Source organism: Megascapheus bottae, chromosome 2, assembly GCF_031878675.1.
Source record: "Megascapheus bottae isolate mThoBot1 chromosome 2, mThoBot2.hap1, whole genome shotgun sequence".
Taxonomy (NCBI): domain Eukaryota; kingdom Metazoa; phylum Chordata; class Mammalia; order Rodentia; family Geomyidae; genus Megascapheus; species Megascapheus bottae.
Genome location: NC_143510.1, coordinates 18,580,608 through 18,596,864, shown reverse-complemented (window position 1 = coordinate 18,596,864; position 16,257 = coordinate 18,580,608). Strand labels below are relative to the sequence as shown.

The window sequence follows — 16,257 nt, the reverse complement described above, 5'->3', positions numbered from 1 at the left end:
CTGTGCAGACAACATTCTCATTTTGCAGTTTGTCTATATGAACAAGACCTTATCACCCCATCTCTTGATATGGCTATCACTACCACTCCTCTGCACAAAGGGATTTATTCAAGTAAATCTGCTACAAAACTAGGATTATGTGTACATATTCTATCCAAAATCAAGTCCTGTGTGGCTGCAGTGTGACAGCCTCTAAGGACCCTCCTTTTCTTTGAAGGCTCTCACTCCCAGAAGTGAGCTGTATACTCCAATGAGCCAGACTAGCTGCCAGGCCATTAGACTGTCCCTCCTTGGGAGTTTCTCCCAGAGACAGTGGCCTAATCTCCCTGACCTTTCTATAACTACCTCTAGATGATGGGTGCCCCAGGTAGCTCTTCACATCATGTTTTGTCATTGGGGACAATATGGTGAAGTATACAGCTCCTGAAAAATAAAGCACATGAAAGGCATATCCCTTTCTCCCATGGAAGCACACAATCCCCTCAAAAGGCATAGTGGCTGACTAGCAGAATATTGTACAGTTACATGTACAACATAGTCCACTCTCCAGCTACGCAGTCTATTCCACTCCAACCCGTGCTTCGACAAAACCCTGGGTCGAGCACACTGTGAGCACTCAAAGATCAGCACTGGAACCACAATGTCTCCAAAGGTTTCTGGCCCAAGAGCCTAGCCCTTTGGCTTAACCACTGTGTCGTTAGTAACTCGCCATTTTCTTATGCCTAGTAACACAATGCTCAATGAAACCAAGAGGTAATCTTTTGTTGTAAGAAAAGCTAATTTGATTATGAGAGACCTGAGATCAAGTGCAGAGTCCTCCCCTTACTGAACATGTCGTTTAAACTTGGGTCACAGGGATGAGTCCTGATCAAAAGCAAGGCAGTTCTGAAGTGACAGTGCTCTTTATGTTTATTACTCTGAAGGGAAGGCACACACCAAGACTACCTCAGTCACATCAGGATGCAGGATGGTCCCATCAAAATCTCTGCATCTTAACTCCCCCATCAGTGAGATGAAAATGGGAATGCTATTCCTCACTCCCAGTGTGGCTCTGAGAATCACAAACCAATCTATTGTGAAATTAGAAGCTTTGTAAACAGGAAGGCAACAATACACATAAGACACTATAGGGTAAAAGCAAACTAGTACCAGTGAAACAATTAGCTTTTCCAAAATCAATTAAGTGCACAAAGTCAGTTTCTATGAAGCAGACCACTACTAAAAACCTGAGGACTATGGCTTGTTTAGCACTTTCGATGCCCAGTACCTGGCACAGTGTCTGGCACATTTCCAAATAAATAAATGAGTGCATAGGAATTATCTAATTAACACCACTCTTCGCCGAATGGTTCCACAAAACTGATGGACACTGTGTATCTTGCTGAGTGGGCCAATCCTCCAGAGGCCAAGTATAAAATGACCCATCCAATATATTGCTCTTGCCTGAACAATTCTGCTTTACAATATTTCTACTCTTATCTTGACATTCCTAAGGTGACTTGGACTTATTCCTCAGTCTTCTAGGAAAAAAAAATTAGAACTTGAGTTTCCTCATCAGCATGACTTCAGACTGCTTATAGTCAGTGAAAGAAGCACTAAGATCATTCAACAGTCACTCGGTAAGTTTTCCAGAGCAGATAACAATGCCAGATACTGAAAGGTTGCTTCAGGGTGAGTGATTATTCCATTTTCTACTCACTTGGGAGGAGGCCACTGGGTCATGGCCTGGGAACTTAAGAATTCTAAGCTGCAGCTTGCTTTGTGTCTGGGAAAAACCCATAGACATACCCTAGGCCACGTTCATTGCTTTTGTAAAATGTAGAGGGTAGCCTATCATTAGGAAACCTACTGGACTTCAGCTGAAGAACAAATGGTATGTGGGAGCTTTGTACTGGCTAATACAATACTAGAGAAGAACTAGTCTGGTTCTGTCCAGGTCCAGCCTGCAGGTCTGTTCAGTATGGACAAGCTCCTAGTTTGTGGATAATTAGTACCCTCTGGAAAAATCCTAATGCCATACACCAAGATAGTGTCCCCAGCAATCATCCTGCTTCCTCCAGTTCCTCCCATCTCTCAGTGCTCACTCTGTTTGGGAAAGTGGAAATTAGGAACAAGAGGAAAAGAAATTAAATTAGTAAAGTCTTCTTACGGAAGAGAAATTTAAAACTAACTTTCTGATTACTAAGGAATTAAGATTCTCAACTCTTCACACTTGTCAAGTTTACATTAACTTGAAAAAAAAAAAAAAGCTAAAAGCCCCAATATTTTTATCCTAAAAACGCTGAGATAATTACCCTAATAGACAGACTGGCAACTTATTACCTTTAGGCCAAATCCTTCAGTATCTGGGTAAAAAATTTTCCTGGGACATCAACACTCATTTGCTTACATATTATTACAACTGTTTTCACACCAGAGTCTTGAAGCTGAAATTGAGACATGACCTACAGAGCTGAAAATCTGTACTAGTTGGCCCCTTACACAAAGTTTGCCAGCACCTGTTTTATTTTCCTGCCTCAACGTAATGGGCAATAGTATAGCACAATTTTTTTTACTTCTAAAAAGGGAAATCCTAATAAATCTTACACTATTTTTATATGCTAAACAAATAAAAATATTTTCAGATTTATAATCAATGAGGAAAATGTATTTTCACATATACATTCTCTGCTGAGCTAATTTCATAGACTTAAAAAAAAATGGCAACTTATAGCTTGATCAGTCCCAGAGCAATTTTGTAAAAGTAGAATTCATTTTAAAAGTAGGACTTAAACAATACAATCTCCTTACTGTCTTCTATTAATCCATTACAAGACAATACAATTTCTAATCATGTTTATAGGTATGTATATCATAGCATTTTTAAACCATTAGCTTAAATAGACTGAGCTCATGAAGCTAAATATACTAAGTGTGAAACAAGTCAAATAATGCAGTCAAATACCTAGATTATGTCTTTAAGTGAAAATGGCATTACTCACTGAGGTTAGGGTGAGGATCCTTTACTGCCCAGCCCTTGACACCCTTGCAGGTGGCAGATTAGTTTCTACACTCTGAATATGATGAGGAAAATCTGTGCTTGGGAAGGGCAACAAGAGCTCGTCCACCTTTCTCCTCAGAGGTGAGAGTTGCCTTCAGGGAATACAAGTGGTTCTAAGGATGAATAAGGACTCTGAGACATGCCAAAATAAAGGAGGGGAAAGGAGAAAAAGAAACCATTCATAAAATGTAGGCTCTAAAAAAATATAACCCTAAGCATCAGATCTGTAAGGAAGTTCTCTTGACTGCTAATAGTCTCTCACCAAAAATTAATCCATTCACCCATGTTTAAAGGGAAAAATTCAGTACTTCTGTCATCTTTTTAAATTTTCTTGTTAGAAAATGTAAGAACAGAAAAATAAAACTTAATGTCCCTGTCCTTCAAAGGGACCAGTCTCAACCAATGCCTCTCCCATAAACCAATGTGCAAACTATCCAAACACAGAACCCTGCCCCAACCCAAACATACAAACCTCCTGCCGAATGACACTCGCAGTTCTCTCCAAGTGATCAGTTTTCCTTTTGGATTTCATTATGCTTTAATAAAAAGTAAAATTAAGGTTAAATGTTATCCTCTTAAAACATAAGAGTAGTTTCCCTATAATATCATGGTTATTCTACGTACAATATAATGCAGAACAGCCTGGGAAAATTTGTACATCTAACTAAAGTTCAACAAGCTGTAGTGATATGCACATACTGCTTCTTTACAGTGTTTGGCAGGCCTCCTAGACCCATCCACAGGTCAGATCTCTTTGAAAATCAACTTCATATAACACTTTAGGCTCATCACTTACCTGGTTTGAGCAAGGTGACGCCAAGTGCTGGATGTCAACCTCCACAAGGAAGGCTGAGTGCAGATGACACCAAGAGAGCCTTGAAACAACCTCGGAATCAAGACAGCAGCATGGGCCATGGTGTTTCCTGGCAAACATGAAAATTTAACACCATTTTCAGGAGAAATAACAGTTCATTTTAGCAACAAGTAAACAGAGTGTGGATCTCTGTGGTGCAGTTGCGAACTGGTTAGGCAGCAAAGCCAGCAGAGCCTGCCTTTAATTAGCAGGACAGTGGCAGTGTTCAAGAGGTGATTCACATACTTGCAGAGGACTTCAGTATGTAGTGGCTGGCACTATCCCATACAGTCATGCATTACTAACAAACAACAGAGATGGATTTAAAGAACTATTTCATTAGGCAAGCCCATCACCAGATTTAGAGAACTACTTCATTAGGCAAGCCCATCACTGGGCAAATTCTACCCAGTTTACTTACATAAATGTAGATGGTGTAGGTTAACTATTCAACATGCTCTTCTGATGTGATCAGAAGGTACAGGAAGCATATGTGAGAGGCTGCTGGTATAACATGAGATATTGCTTTACAGTCGACTTTTTCTATCAGCTCTATGTTCATTAATTTTTCTTCGTGTCAGAACTGGGGCTTGAACTTAGGGCCTAGGTACTATCCCTTAGCCTTTTTGCTCAAGGCTGTTACTCTACCACTTGAGCAACAGCTCAACTTCTGTCTTTTTAGTGGTTGACTGAGATGAGAGTGTCACATATTTTCATGCAGGACTAGAGTTGAACCATGATTTTCAGGTTTCATCCCCAAGTAGCTAAGATTACTGGCTCCCAGCTTCATGACTTTTGTTTCTTCTTTGGTGCCAGTCCTGGGGTCTGAACTCAAGGCCTGGGTGCTGAGTGAGCTTTTCTGCTCGAGGCTAATGCTCTATCACTTGAGCCACAGCTCTTCTTCTGGCTTTCTTGCTAGTTAATGGGAAACACAAGTCTTATTGACTTTCCTGCCAGGATGGCTTCAAACCACAATCCTCAGATCTCAGCCTCCTGATTAGCTGGGATTATAGGCAAGAGCCACTGGCACCTAGCTCATGAATTTAATTTTTCACTTAACCAGTAATCATTAAGAACCTGTATGAGCAGGCGCTGGCCTACACTCTGGTGATTCAGGCATGAAGAAAACAGACACTCTCTAAGAGTATCAGTCCTAACACCAAGGACAGAAAATGAAAAGTTGGCCATGTAAATTAGACAAAACGCATTCCATCCAAACCAAGTTCAATGAAGCTCACTCCTTCATAACTAGTCTCTTAGGCAAAAGGTCTTCTTGTCAGAGTATGATGGAGCACTGTTTTGAATAAACATGTTACTGGCTATTTTTTCTCTAGTAAATAGAAAGGGTATAAGGCCCTTTTTTTTTTAACTCAGAGAGCTAGTTTCTCTTTTGTAAATATGCTAAACCAAAAAAAAAAAAAGGCATGTTAATATCACTGAAAGGTGAAACTTACCTTAAAAGCCTGTTGGCTCCTAGATGTCATTAAGTGGAGGCTGACTAGCAGGCAGAAAGTATTAATGTCCTAGTATTATGCTGAGACCTCTGGATATATTCCACTTAGAACATAGCTCATTTTTCAAACACTGAGATTCTCATAAAGTTCCTGAAATGGCAGAGACAACAGATTAAGAACCATGTTTTGAGAAACTGGGAAAGGTCTTCTTAGGTTGAAGCTGCAGATGGAAGGACTTAGTACAATCAGCAGCCTCATCACAAGTGCACTCTTACCTGGTTCCCACCATTCTTAGCCCTGATGTGCCCACTCCTGTTCTCAGTATTTCTTATTGCTTCCCTTGTCCATCTCGCTTGGCTCATAGCATTTGGATCCTGCCCTCTGGTGGCCATCCCTGAGACCTGGTCACCAAGATTGTACTTAGTTTCTGTCCATTTTGACTTTGTATTTGTTGAAGAGAGCAACACCATAGCCAAAGGCCAGAGTGACATGGCTGTTAACTATTAAACATAGAAATATCATGCTGCTTTATATTTCAAATAATTAGTACTAAGATAGTCCAGATGGAATATTTAGGTGACTATTGTGCGCTTTTACTTTGTAACCCAAATGAAAAACAAATCTTCATTATGAAAAACAGTTCTCACCAGGCTCATTATAGGCTCATGCCTATAATCCTAGCTATTCAGGAGGCTGAGGATCTAAAGATAATGGCTTGAAGCCAGCCCCCTCAAGAAAGACTATGGGATTCTTGTCTCCACTCAACTACCAAAAAAGCTGGAAGTGGAGCTGTGGCTTAAGTGGTAGAGCACTAGTCTTGAGCACAGAAATCTCAGAGATAAAGCCCAGGCCCTTAGTTCAAGCTCCAGGACTCAACCAAAAATAAAAACAAAAAAACACCTTGCTCTTTCAAACACTGAACACCTGTTTTGTAACAGTCATCATGACCAAGCATGCCACCTACTGACAAGACAGAAGTGCCAGTCAGATTTACATTTTTGTTTTCTGTTTTTTAGTGTGTGTATGTACGTGCGCTTAAACTCAGGGCCTATGCACAATCCCTGAGTTTTCTTTGCTCAAAGCAAGAGCTCTATCACTTGAGCCACAGCTCCGTTTCTAGTTTTTGGCTGGTTAATGGAAGATAAGAGTCTCAAGGACTTTCCTGCATGGACTGGCTTTGAACTATGATCCTCAGATCTCAGTCTCCTGAATGTTAATACCCTGCTAAGTTTAACCACCCAATTCCACTTTTATAAAATTGCTTAATTCACTCGACCACCTGAGTGTGGTTTCATCTTTATGGTTGACTTAGAGCAGCATATGGTGACGACCACCTGCGTGTGCTTTTTGCCTTTCAAAATTCAGCCCCACTGAAGCTGGGGAGCAGTCACTATACAACTATTAAAATGACTCTAGCTCAATCTACTGAGTGCTGATGACTTTATTGCAGTGGGTTTGAGTCCCACCTGAGTCACTAGGATAGTGACTAGTAGCTAGGATTATAGGTATGAGCAACTAGCACCTGGTAGTTTTTTTCTTTCAAAAAGAAAGTGGGGGGGAGTACATGAAGACCCAAGTTTGATACCTCGGTACCACATATATAGAAAAAGCTGGAAGTGATGCTGTGGCTCAAGTGGTAGCATTCTAGCCTTGAGAAAGCCTAAGGACAGTGCTCAGGCCCTGAGTTCAAGTCCCAGGACTGGCCAAAAAAAAAAGGAAAAACTACCCACTTTTATGTAAGGTTTATTATTTTCAGTGGAAATATTTAATCAGCCAAAGCAGACTCACAGATACTAAGTAATCTCCTTAAATCATCTTTTACAATTTCCACAACACCCACTTATTCACTGGATTGCTGAGAGGAATAAATACAATGTCTATGGAAGTACCAGGCAAGCAAGAGTGTAACTTCCTAGTACAATGTACCTTCTCCTTCTTGGCATGCAGGGGTCAACTATTAATAATGGTTCCTTAGTCTATTTCCATTTTAGATAAGTAGTCAAAACATGACACCTCATACATAACTTTTAGAACAACCAATTTCAGATTTTTTTTTTTGAAGCCCCCAGAAAACTGTTTTGGTGTTTTTTTTTTTTAATCCCTAAGAAGTCTAAATTTCCTCTTTTTTTTATTTTTGGTAGGTCGTGGGGCCTGGGCGCTGTACCTGAGCTCTTCAGCTCAAGGCTACCACCTTACCCTTGAGCCAAGCTCCACTTCCCATTTTCTAGAGGTTAATTGGAGATAAGAGTCTCAGGTCCTTTTGAGCCCAGGCTGGCTTTGAACTTTGATCTCAGATCTCAGTCTCCTGAGTAGCTAGGATTACAGGCATGAGCCACCACACCCAGCTCTAAACTGCTTTTACAAAAGCTATACCACAACTCAGCTCCAATAAGCACTGTGTGTCCAGCATCTGATTACTAGCTCCACTGAAGAAATTATTTTAAGCACTTACCAAGTTTCCTATGAGCTAAATATGTTTATATCCATTTCTGCATATTAGAAAATGGCTCATAAAGACTGGCTGGGCACTGTTGGCTCAGGCCTCTAATCCTAGCTACTCAGAAGGTTAAGATTGGAGGATTGTAGTTCAAAACCAGCCCTGGCAGAAAATGCCATGAAATTCTTACCTTCAAAGAACTGTAACAACCTGGCAGGCTTAGCTGCCAAATTGTTTTTGTAAAATGCTTGACCACCTGCAAATGGTTACGACTACCTGCGTGTGGTTCTATCCTTGTTATTGACTATGGTCATCGTAAGGTGACTACCACCTGCATGTGGTGTTTACCTTTAAAAGCTCAGTCCCACTGAAACTCAGGGCTGCTCTCCATCAGCCCAAAAGTGGAGTAGCTGCTATGCTATTCAACTGATTCCTAGCTCGGTTCACTGAGCACTGGTGACACTATTGCTGGGGGGTTCGTTCCCCCACCCTCAAAAAAATGGCTGGGATATTACATTAACCACCAGAAAGCTGGAAGTGGCATTATAGCACAAAGTGGTAGAGCACTAGCCTTGAACAGAAGAGCTCAAGGGACAAGTGCCCAAGCCCGGAGTTCAAGCCCCACCACTGACCAAAACAGCAAACCAAAACAAATTTTGGCTAGATAAGGTTGCTGGCTTGTAAATCTTAGATATCTTTTGTGGTGGGGAAAGGGGTCAGGAGAATCAAAGTTTGAAGACCACTGAGGCAAAAAGTTACCAACACCCCAACTTTATCAGTATGATGATAAAGGATGCTTCACACCTGTGATCTAGGAGGCCACAGTTGTGGTCTGAGGCTGGGCCAGGCAACAACACAAGACCAGATGTGAAAGATTACTAAAGCAATGAAGCACTAATGGCTCACTCCTGTAGTCCTAAGTATTTGAGAGGACTGGAATTTGAGGTCAGCCAAATGAAAAAGACCTCATCTCAACCACTTCTTGGGCATGGTGGCCCATTCTGTCATACCAGATAAAACAGGAAACATATCCCACTGTAGGCCCACCTAGGCAAAAGGTGAGATCTTAACTCAAAAATAACCAGAGCAAAATGACTGGGAGGCATGGGTCTATGATAGAGCACCTGCCTAGCAAGTATGAAGCCTTGAGTTCATAGCCCTGTATCAACGCCCCCCCCCCCCGAATATATACACACACACACACACACACACACACTTTTTTCCTGAAGCCCAAAGGGTTGGAGTACAGCTTATTGGTAGAGGACCTAAAGGTAAAAAGGGGGGGGGGGGGAAAGAGTCCAAAGATGTGCGTCTCTGATCCCCAGAGATCAACTGTAGGCAAGTAAAATCTGAATCAACACACTGTTTATCCAAGGCTTTATCATTTCTGTGGCTTTCTCTGCTGAAAATGAGTGACTACCTAGAAACAGACACCCTTGGTACCTAGCCCTGCTTTCTGGACAAACCTTCTATCTTCCTTAAGAGGCCTCACGCTGCTAACACATGCCTGCCTTCCTCTCTCATGAAGAAACTTAGATCCGCATGGAAGCTAAGTTGGTTTAGGTGAACTCCGGAGACTGTCACACACTTCATTTCTTAGACATGTGATGTTGGACAAGATGCCACTCTCTGCAATTCAGTGTTAAAGACCAATAAGACGGAAACAAATCCCCAAGGTCAGCAACAGAATTATACTTAAGGCGACGGAGAACACAACAAAGTCCCAATAATGCCAGCTGCCCGAGCAATGAAAGGACTAGGCCTCGCTCCCTCGTCCTAGTCTTGGTCCTTGAATGTGTGTGAGGTGAGACCGGGGGGCGGGGGTACCTGCAGCCAGCAACCAGTCCTGAGCTCGAGGAGGAGCTCCTCCGTCACCCGGAAGGGAGCACAGGCGGCAGAGTGGCTCGGGTCGTCGCCCGCCACCGAGCAAAGCGGCGCCCTCTCTCTCTGAGGCCGGTGAACGCGGGTTCAAGGCTCCCTAAGGTCAGCTGCCTGGCGCAGCCACAGGGCTGCTGAGGGGACCGCGGTTGGAAGACGCCGGCCAAATTCCGACTCCGCGCCGGGAAGCTTCGGCGGTCCCGACGCGATGACGTATCAGCTGCGGCAAACCTCGCGTGCTATTGGTCGCTGCCGTCCAATGGGCGGAGCGATACTCTACCGGTGTCTCCGCCCCCTGTCCCGTCATCTCCATGGTGACCGCACACCGGTCACCCATTTGGCAGCGAGGCTGGCGTCGCGTCATCGTCTGTGCGCCGGAAGTGGCAATGCAGGGTCTGGGCGTAGCGAGGGTTCCGGCTGCTGGCGGCCGCGTTAGACTTACCCGGGCCGCGTGGGACGAACCGATGGACATAGCGTCTACTCCCAGGCAGTTCTAGTGATCATGGCAGTGTTTCACGACGAGGTGGAGATCGAGGACTTCCAGTATGACGAGGACTCTGAAACCTATTTCTACCCCTGCCCGTGTGGCGATAACTTCTCCATCACCAAAGTAACTTCGCGGCCTCACCCGGCAACTCCCCTGAACACGCGAGGTTTCGCCGCGCTGCTGCGTCCGTGGCCCCGCAGCCGTCCTCGCGGCTCAGAGTCGTTCCTGTCGTTTCTCCTGCAGTTGATCTCCCGTCCTCCCCATCCACTCCCTCCCTCCCTCCCTCCCAAAAAAGCAGTGGGTACTTGATTCTGGCCTTCTGTCTGTCCTGCCTCCAAGCTACTTTCTGGGCTGTCTCTGGAGAAGGGGCCTCGTTTTGGTCTTTCTGGATGTTGAAGTGACACTTTAGAGAGAAAATCGGGCAAGATCCTTTGGGCTCGCACCTGTCCTGCCGGGAGAGAGGGAGGCTACCACCGAGGGGGCGGGGGAAGGGGATACTGATACTGATCACGTGACTTGCTTTCATTATAGGAAGATTTGGAGAATGGTGAAGAGGTGGCAACCTGTCCTAGCTGTTCTCTTATTATAAAAGTAATTTATGACAAAGTAAGTGGTCCATTGTAAAGGGGGGAGGAACTTGGGTTATTGCTCTAGTGAAGATGGGCATGTTTTCAGACAGTGAGTAATGAATTTGGGACTAAAATTCCAACTCCTGTGCTAATGACTGTTTCAACATGAATGAAGTGATACAGCTGCTGAAAAATAACAGATGGAATGATTCTGTAACATAATGAAAATAATGTGAATGCTTTTGTGGCACAGAAACTGAGTGGTTAATGTCTTTTCTCATTCTGTCTTAGGATCAGTTTATGTGTGGAGAAACAGTCCCAGCTCCTTCAGCGAACAAAGAATTGGTTAAATGCTGAAGAAACCTTCAGAATTCAAATCCTGAGGAGTGGACAATGAGCCAGAATGGAAATATCAAGTGTAAAATTACTGGCTTCCTCACAAGGACAACTGCTTTGTGGCTTGCTGTTCGCTAGACTGTGGGTCTTTTTAACAACTGCCAGGTTCCTCTTCAAGTAGAAAAGTGAACTCATGATAAGTCAGACTTGGATTTCATGCTTACAACTTTGAAATGTTGGTTGGAAGTATACTTAATGATCCAATTTGGATTTAAAGGAAGATAATTTTAAATCAGTGCTTCCTTTCAATTTTATCATTGCTTAAATTTTCATTCAGTAATTCAGTAGTTAACAGCATTATCTACCTCAGTCATTAGAGTCCCAAAGTTAAAAGGTTATATTTTTAGTTAGCTTTTAAGATGATTAAAATTACCCCCTTTCTTTGACATTTGACATCAGCTTTGTCATCTAACCCCAAGAAAATCCCATGTTTATTAGGGGTGCTGCTCCATTATCCACTGCCACACCAGTCTCCTTAAATTTAATGCATATTGTCCAAGTGTCCTGTTAAAGAGAAAATATAGACCCAGTTTCTCCATAGTGACAAGATAGATGAAGATAGAAAGGTCAAAGGTGAAATGATTAGAGAAATTGAGTCTGTAATACTCTTCCTATTTTTGAGAGTCAGGACAAGCCAAAGGAAGAAAAATAAATGAGAGGAGTCAAACATGCCAATTTAGTAAACCAAATCCTTGAATGACTTTTCCAGATCAGAAGAAATACTTCTGAATCTATGTTTATTTGATTTTTTTTTGCTGGGGTCTATGTAGCTGAGGCTGGTTTCAGACTTGTCAACCTGCCTCAGCCTAGTATTGCAAACATGCATCATCATCACTAGCTGTTTTTGCTTTGATGAGAATCATGAAATAGTCTTTGCAGCTGGTAGCAGTGCATACCAAGTCTCATGGCCTTATGTTGTTATCACTAAAAGGCCAAGCTTCTGCAACGGAATGACTTTGACAGTGGGAGAGGGCTCATCTAATATGCCCCATAGCATGCAACCAAAGCAGATGTGCGTGGCTGCCTAAAACTACTACCTGCAGAAACAGAAATGTATGAGGCTAGGCTCTCGATCTTCCTTGCTGTGTAAAAATAATCTGGCAAGTTGTTTGGGGGTATGTCTCCTCTTAGAAAATAGTTTGCTAGGCCGGGAGTTTGGCCTAGTGGTAGAGTGCTTACGTAGTGCACACGAAGACCCAGGGTCAATTCCTCAGTACCACAGACAGAGAAAAATGCCAGACCTGGTGCTGTGGCTCAAGTGGTAGAGCTCTAGCCTTGAGAAAACCCAAGGACAGTGCTCAGGCCTTGAGCCCAAGCTCAAGACTGAAGAAAAAAAAGTTTGCTAGAACGTGAATCTTCATGTTCCTGGTTTTGGCAAATGTGCTTCACCTACCTGTTTGGGGTTTAAATTAAAATGTACAAGTGGACTTTTGGATAGTTTGTTGGATTTTTTTTCTTTTTGCAGTGAGTAGTCTGTTTAGATTTTTTGTTTTGGGTTTTTTTTTGAGATGAGGTCTCATGAGATAGCCCAGGATAGCTGGTTCTGTCCTTAAACCGTCACCCAACCTGTATGTATATTAAATGCTGGGATTATGGGCAGGTGCCACCACACTTTGTTGTAAGTAGATTCATTACCAACCACTCCAGACTTAAATCACTTATTCTTGGTTAAGTCTCTTACAGGGATTAGTTCAAGGGCGCAGATCAGTCTGGACTGGTCCAGTGTTCTCTTTCCTCCTTGGCCAGTGGACTATTGGGTTAGAGGTACAGGGCCCATTCATACCAAAGAAGCAAACTTCAAAGCTGTTGCATTTGGCTGTCAACATTTCACTGACTAAAACAAGTCATAGCCCGGCCCCAAAACCAGGAGCAAGGTAATAAAATTATCTTATGGTTAGTCTCATGGACTTCTCTGCCTGTGCTGACTTTGAATCACAATCATCCGTTCTTAGCCTACTGAGTAGCTAGGATTACAGGTGTAAGCTACCAGTGCCCATCAGGGAAGGACTATTTTTGAAAAGTAATGCAATCTACTATAATTACTGTTTGTCGAGCTTGCTATTTCAATCCAAGCTTTTAAATACACAAATACTATTCTGGGCAGTTTTACTTGAACAGTGTTTAAAGTTAAAAAAACAAATGGAGGCAGTGTAAACATTTCAACAACTTAGTCAATTTCATCTCCTTAGCCACATGCCAGGCAAGAGTCCCATTAATCAATGTTGTATTATTTATGTTTTAAGAGGAGTAACACTTTGGCTATATCTTACATATTAAAACCCAAACTTTACCTTTGCAAGGGAACTATGTTAATAACAGGTTAATACTACAAAGTCTACCATAAGCACCCACTAGAAGATTCTATTAGCTTTAATTATAAATGAGGCTATTGATGCATGCAGCGTCATTAAAAATGAAATAGAATAGCCAGAAGGAGGACTGTTTACCTACTGTATCTGTTTCCTGACTGCTGGAACTTTTAGGATGAATTATTTTGAGTCTTTACTGCCCTAGCATATTTCAGTGGTGCTCAACAATTACATCAGGAGAGCATCTCTCAGTTCAAGTCTGATAGGAAAGTACAGGCAGAGCTAACATACTGAACTTGGACCTTCAACAAAGCCTGCTGTACATAGCTTATATATTTCTAGCAGATTCTGACTGACTACTGACTCTAGATTCGAACCCAGACCAGTATGTAGCTGGGCAATCACAAAGTTTGCCAAACAAAGGCCTATTTAATAGGAGTGGGGCAGCTGACATTTACCAGACCTTCACACTGAGTGGCTGTTGGCCTCGGTGACATCTCAAAATACACTGAATGGGCTTTTGTGCTCTAGATCTACATTGTCCAATATAGCAGCCTTAGCTACCGAAGGCTTTTTTTTTTTTTTAACCAGTCCTGGGGCTTGAACTCAGGGCCTGGGCACTGTCCTTGGGAACTTTGCTTAAGGCTAGTGCTCTGCTGCTTGAGCCACAGTGCCACTTCTGTCTTTTTCTGAGTATGTGGTACTGAGGAACCTAGGGCTTCGTGCACGCTAGGTGAGCACTACCACTGGGCCACACTCCCAGCCCCTACGTATGTCCTTTTTTAAATGTAAATTTGGTTAAAATTAAATGAAGAAAGCATTCCTTCAGCAGACAATACCATCAAATTTTGCAAGTGCATCATGGCTCCAGGAAAGAGCAGAAAGTTTTTATCAGCAGCTCTGTTCTGGAACAGTCAAGCTGCAGAAATATGAAATGCCTCTCCTAAGATTTTACATCGTCTTTTCTTAAAATCTGCATGTAACACATACATATGTACACATAAACAAACACATTCATGGGGTTTGGATCCAAGGCCTCCCAAGTACCCTACACTTGAGCTACATTTCCAGCCTTTTTTGCATTAGTGATTTTTCAGCTAGTGTCTTGTGTTTTCATCCAGGGTACCTTGGACCACAATTTTCCTACCTCCTCTAGAGCAGTTGGGGTTACAAGTGTGTTCCACCACATCTGGTCTTCCATTGCCTTTCTTTGGTTGTATTAGAATGTCCTGACAATAAATCTAAGAAGGTGAAAGACCTGGGTTTCAGTCTCAGCTCTTCCACATAAACTTAGGAGACCTACTCAATATTTGTTCTGCAGCAATCAAGTGAGAATAGTAAACCCATTTCTCAGGATTATTAAAAATCAAATGGGATAAAAGCTTGAAAATGTTTTGGTAAGCTATGTACCAACCCCACCAAGTGACATATAACAAAAAAGGTGGAGTAATCATCACAGTTATGTTTAATAAGAGGTTGCTCAGAAGAAACATCAGGATAAAAACACCAGGGTAAAGAGCTGACATCATTTGAGAAAAGAGGCACGCTTTAGGGGATATGTCAGTTCCTGCATATACAAGTGTATCTTGTTTATTGTCACCCCTTTTATAACTCTCCCCCACGTCATCCTACTTTTTGTTTTGTTTTTAACTTATAGTTTAGGGCCTTCTGGCCCTTGAGTTAGAAATGAGCTCCAAGAACACTAGCAATACACAGAAAATAATCCCAAGGCCCAGCCATCTGTCACTCAAAGAGCTGCTTTTATTGTTCTTTCTGCTTTACTGAGTAAATTTTTATCATATTCTGATTCTCTCCCCTCCCCCTCACCTGTATTGATACAAAGGGGTCTTTCATTGGCAGAATATTTCCTTTATCCCCCTCAAGGCTAGGAGGGACAGCCAGTAGCCATGAGAGCTTTGGGAGCTGAAGGAGCCAGAGAGAGGAGCCACAGTTACCTACTGAGAAGTCCAAGGCTTCCAGCTAGGAGTCAGCAGTCACCAACAAGAATTTGGTCAAAGTCAAAAACACCAAAAAGATGTTTCTAGCCAATATCCCTTGAAATATTAATAAGTTTATTACATCATGGGATGACACAACTGCTTTACATATATGTACACTTGGGGGTAGCTTTTACAATTTACCATTACTTTAGGTTTTGTATCTTGTTTCCTGTCAATATTCCTGATGTCCCACTATATTGCTGGTGACTACAGAATGTGAGGACATAAATGTTAATAAATAGGAAATGGGCTGGTATCAGTTAAACAGCCCACAATAGATTTTATTGTCTCTTATTGTATAGTGTCATTCTGGAAGTCAGAGATCTGCATTGTAGAAAAATAAAATAGAGTCACACAAGAGAAGAAAATGAAAAGGAGCTCCTATAATCCCATTTTCCCTGAGAACTCAGTTAACACCTGACAACACCTGGTTGTGTGTTCATACATTTTCTATACACATGTGCCTTTCCCCCTGTGCCAGTAGTTCATGCCTGTAATCCTAGCTACTTGAGAGACTTAGATTGGGATGATCAAGGTTCAAGGCCAGCCAGGCAGAAAACAATTCTAGAGACTTTCAGTGAAGAGCTGAACAAGGTGGCATATACTTGTTAAGGAGTCTTAGCTGATGTACCATAGGTAGAAACAGGACCCAATCTCCAACCAGCAAAGGTCATGGCTGAGGGTATGACTCAGAAGCAAGTACTGAGTACCAGAGTTCAAACCCCAGTACTGTCCCCTCCCTACAAAAAGTGATTATTCTGGGGCTAGGAGTTTGGCCTAATGGTAGAGTGCTTGCCTCCCTGGCACGAAGACCCAGGTTTGATTCCTCAGTAC

At 42.5% G+C, this 16,257-nt stretch overlaps 2 protein-coding genes across 5 annotated transcripts in view; one reads left to right on the top strand and one right to left on the bottom strand.

Moving 5' to 3' along the window:
* The window catches only part of Oxnad1 (oxidoreductase NAD binding domain containing 1), a 36,070-nt gene extending 26,214 nt beyond the window's left edge, over positions 1–9,856 (bottom strand). For 2 of the 4 annotated variants that reach the window (XM_090321852.1, XM_090321849.1), the window contains exons 1-4: positions 9,612–9,856; positions 5,348–5,497; positions 3,837–3,963; positions 3,513–3,576 (exon numbers count right to left, since the gene is read on the bottom strand). In XM_090321852.1, coding sequence (XP_090177978.1) covers positions 3,513–3,576; positions 3,837–3,955 — 183 coding nt within the window. In that variant the 5' untranslated portion in view covers positions 3,956–3,963; positions 5,348–5,497; positions 9,612–9,856. Of the gene's footprint in view, positions 1–3,512; positions 3,577–3,836; positions 3,964–4,314; positions 4,398–5,347; positions 5,498–9,611 lie in introns of all 4 variants that reach the window. The other 2 variants (XM_090321850.1, XM_090321851.1) reach the window with 2 other exon arrangements.
* Positions 9,857–10,047: 191 nt separating this feature from the next.
* Dph3 (diphthamide biosynthesis 3) lies at positions 10,048–12,541 on the top strand. Its single transcript, XM_090321848.1, has 3 exons — positions 10,048–10,272; positions 10,681–10,755; positions 11,010–12,541. The coding sequence occupies exons 1-3, from the start codon at positions 10,165–10,167 to the stop codon at positions 11,073–11,075; spliced, it is 249 nt and encodes an 82-aa protein (XP_090177974.1). The 5' UTR covers positions 10,048–10,164; the 3' UTR covers positions 11,076–12,541.
* The last annotated feature ends 3,716 nt before the right edge of the window (positions 12,542–16,257 follow it).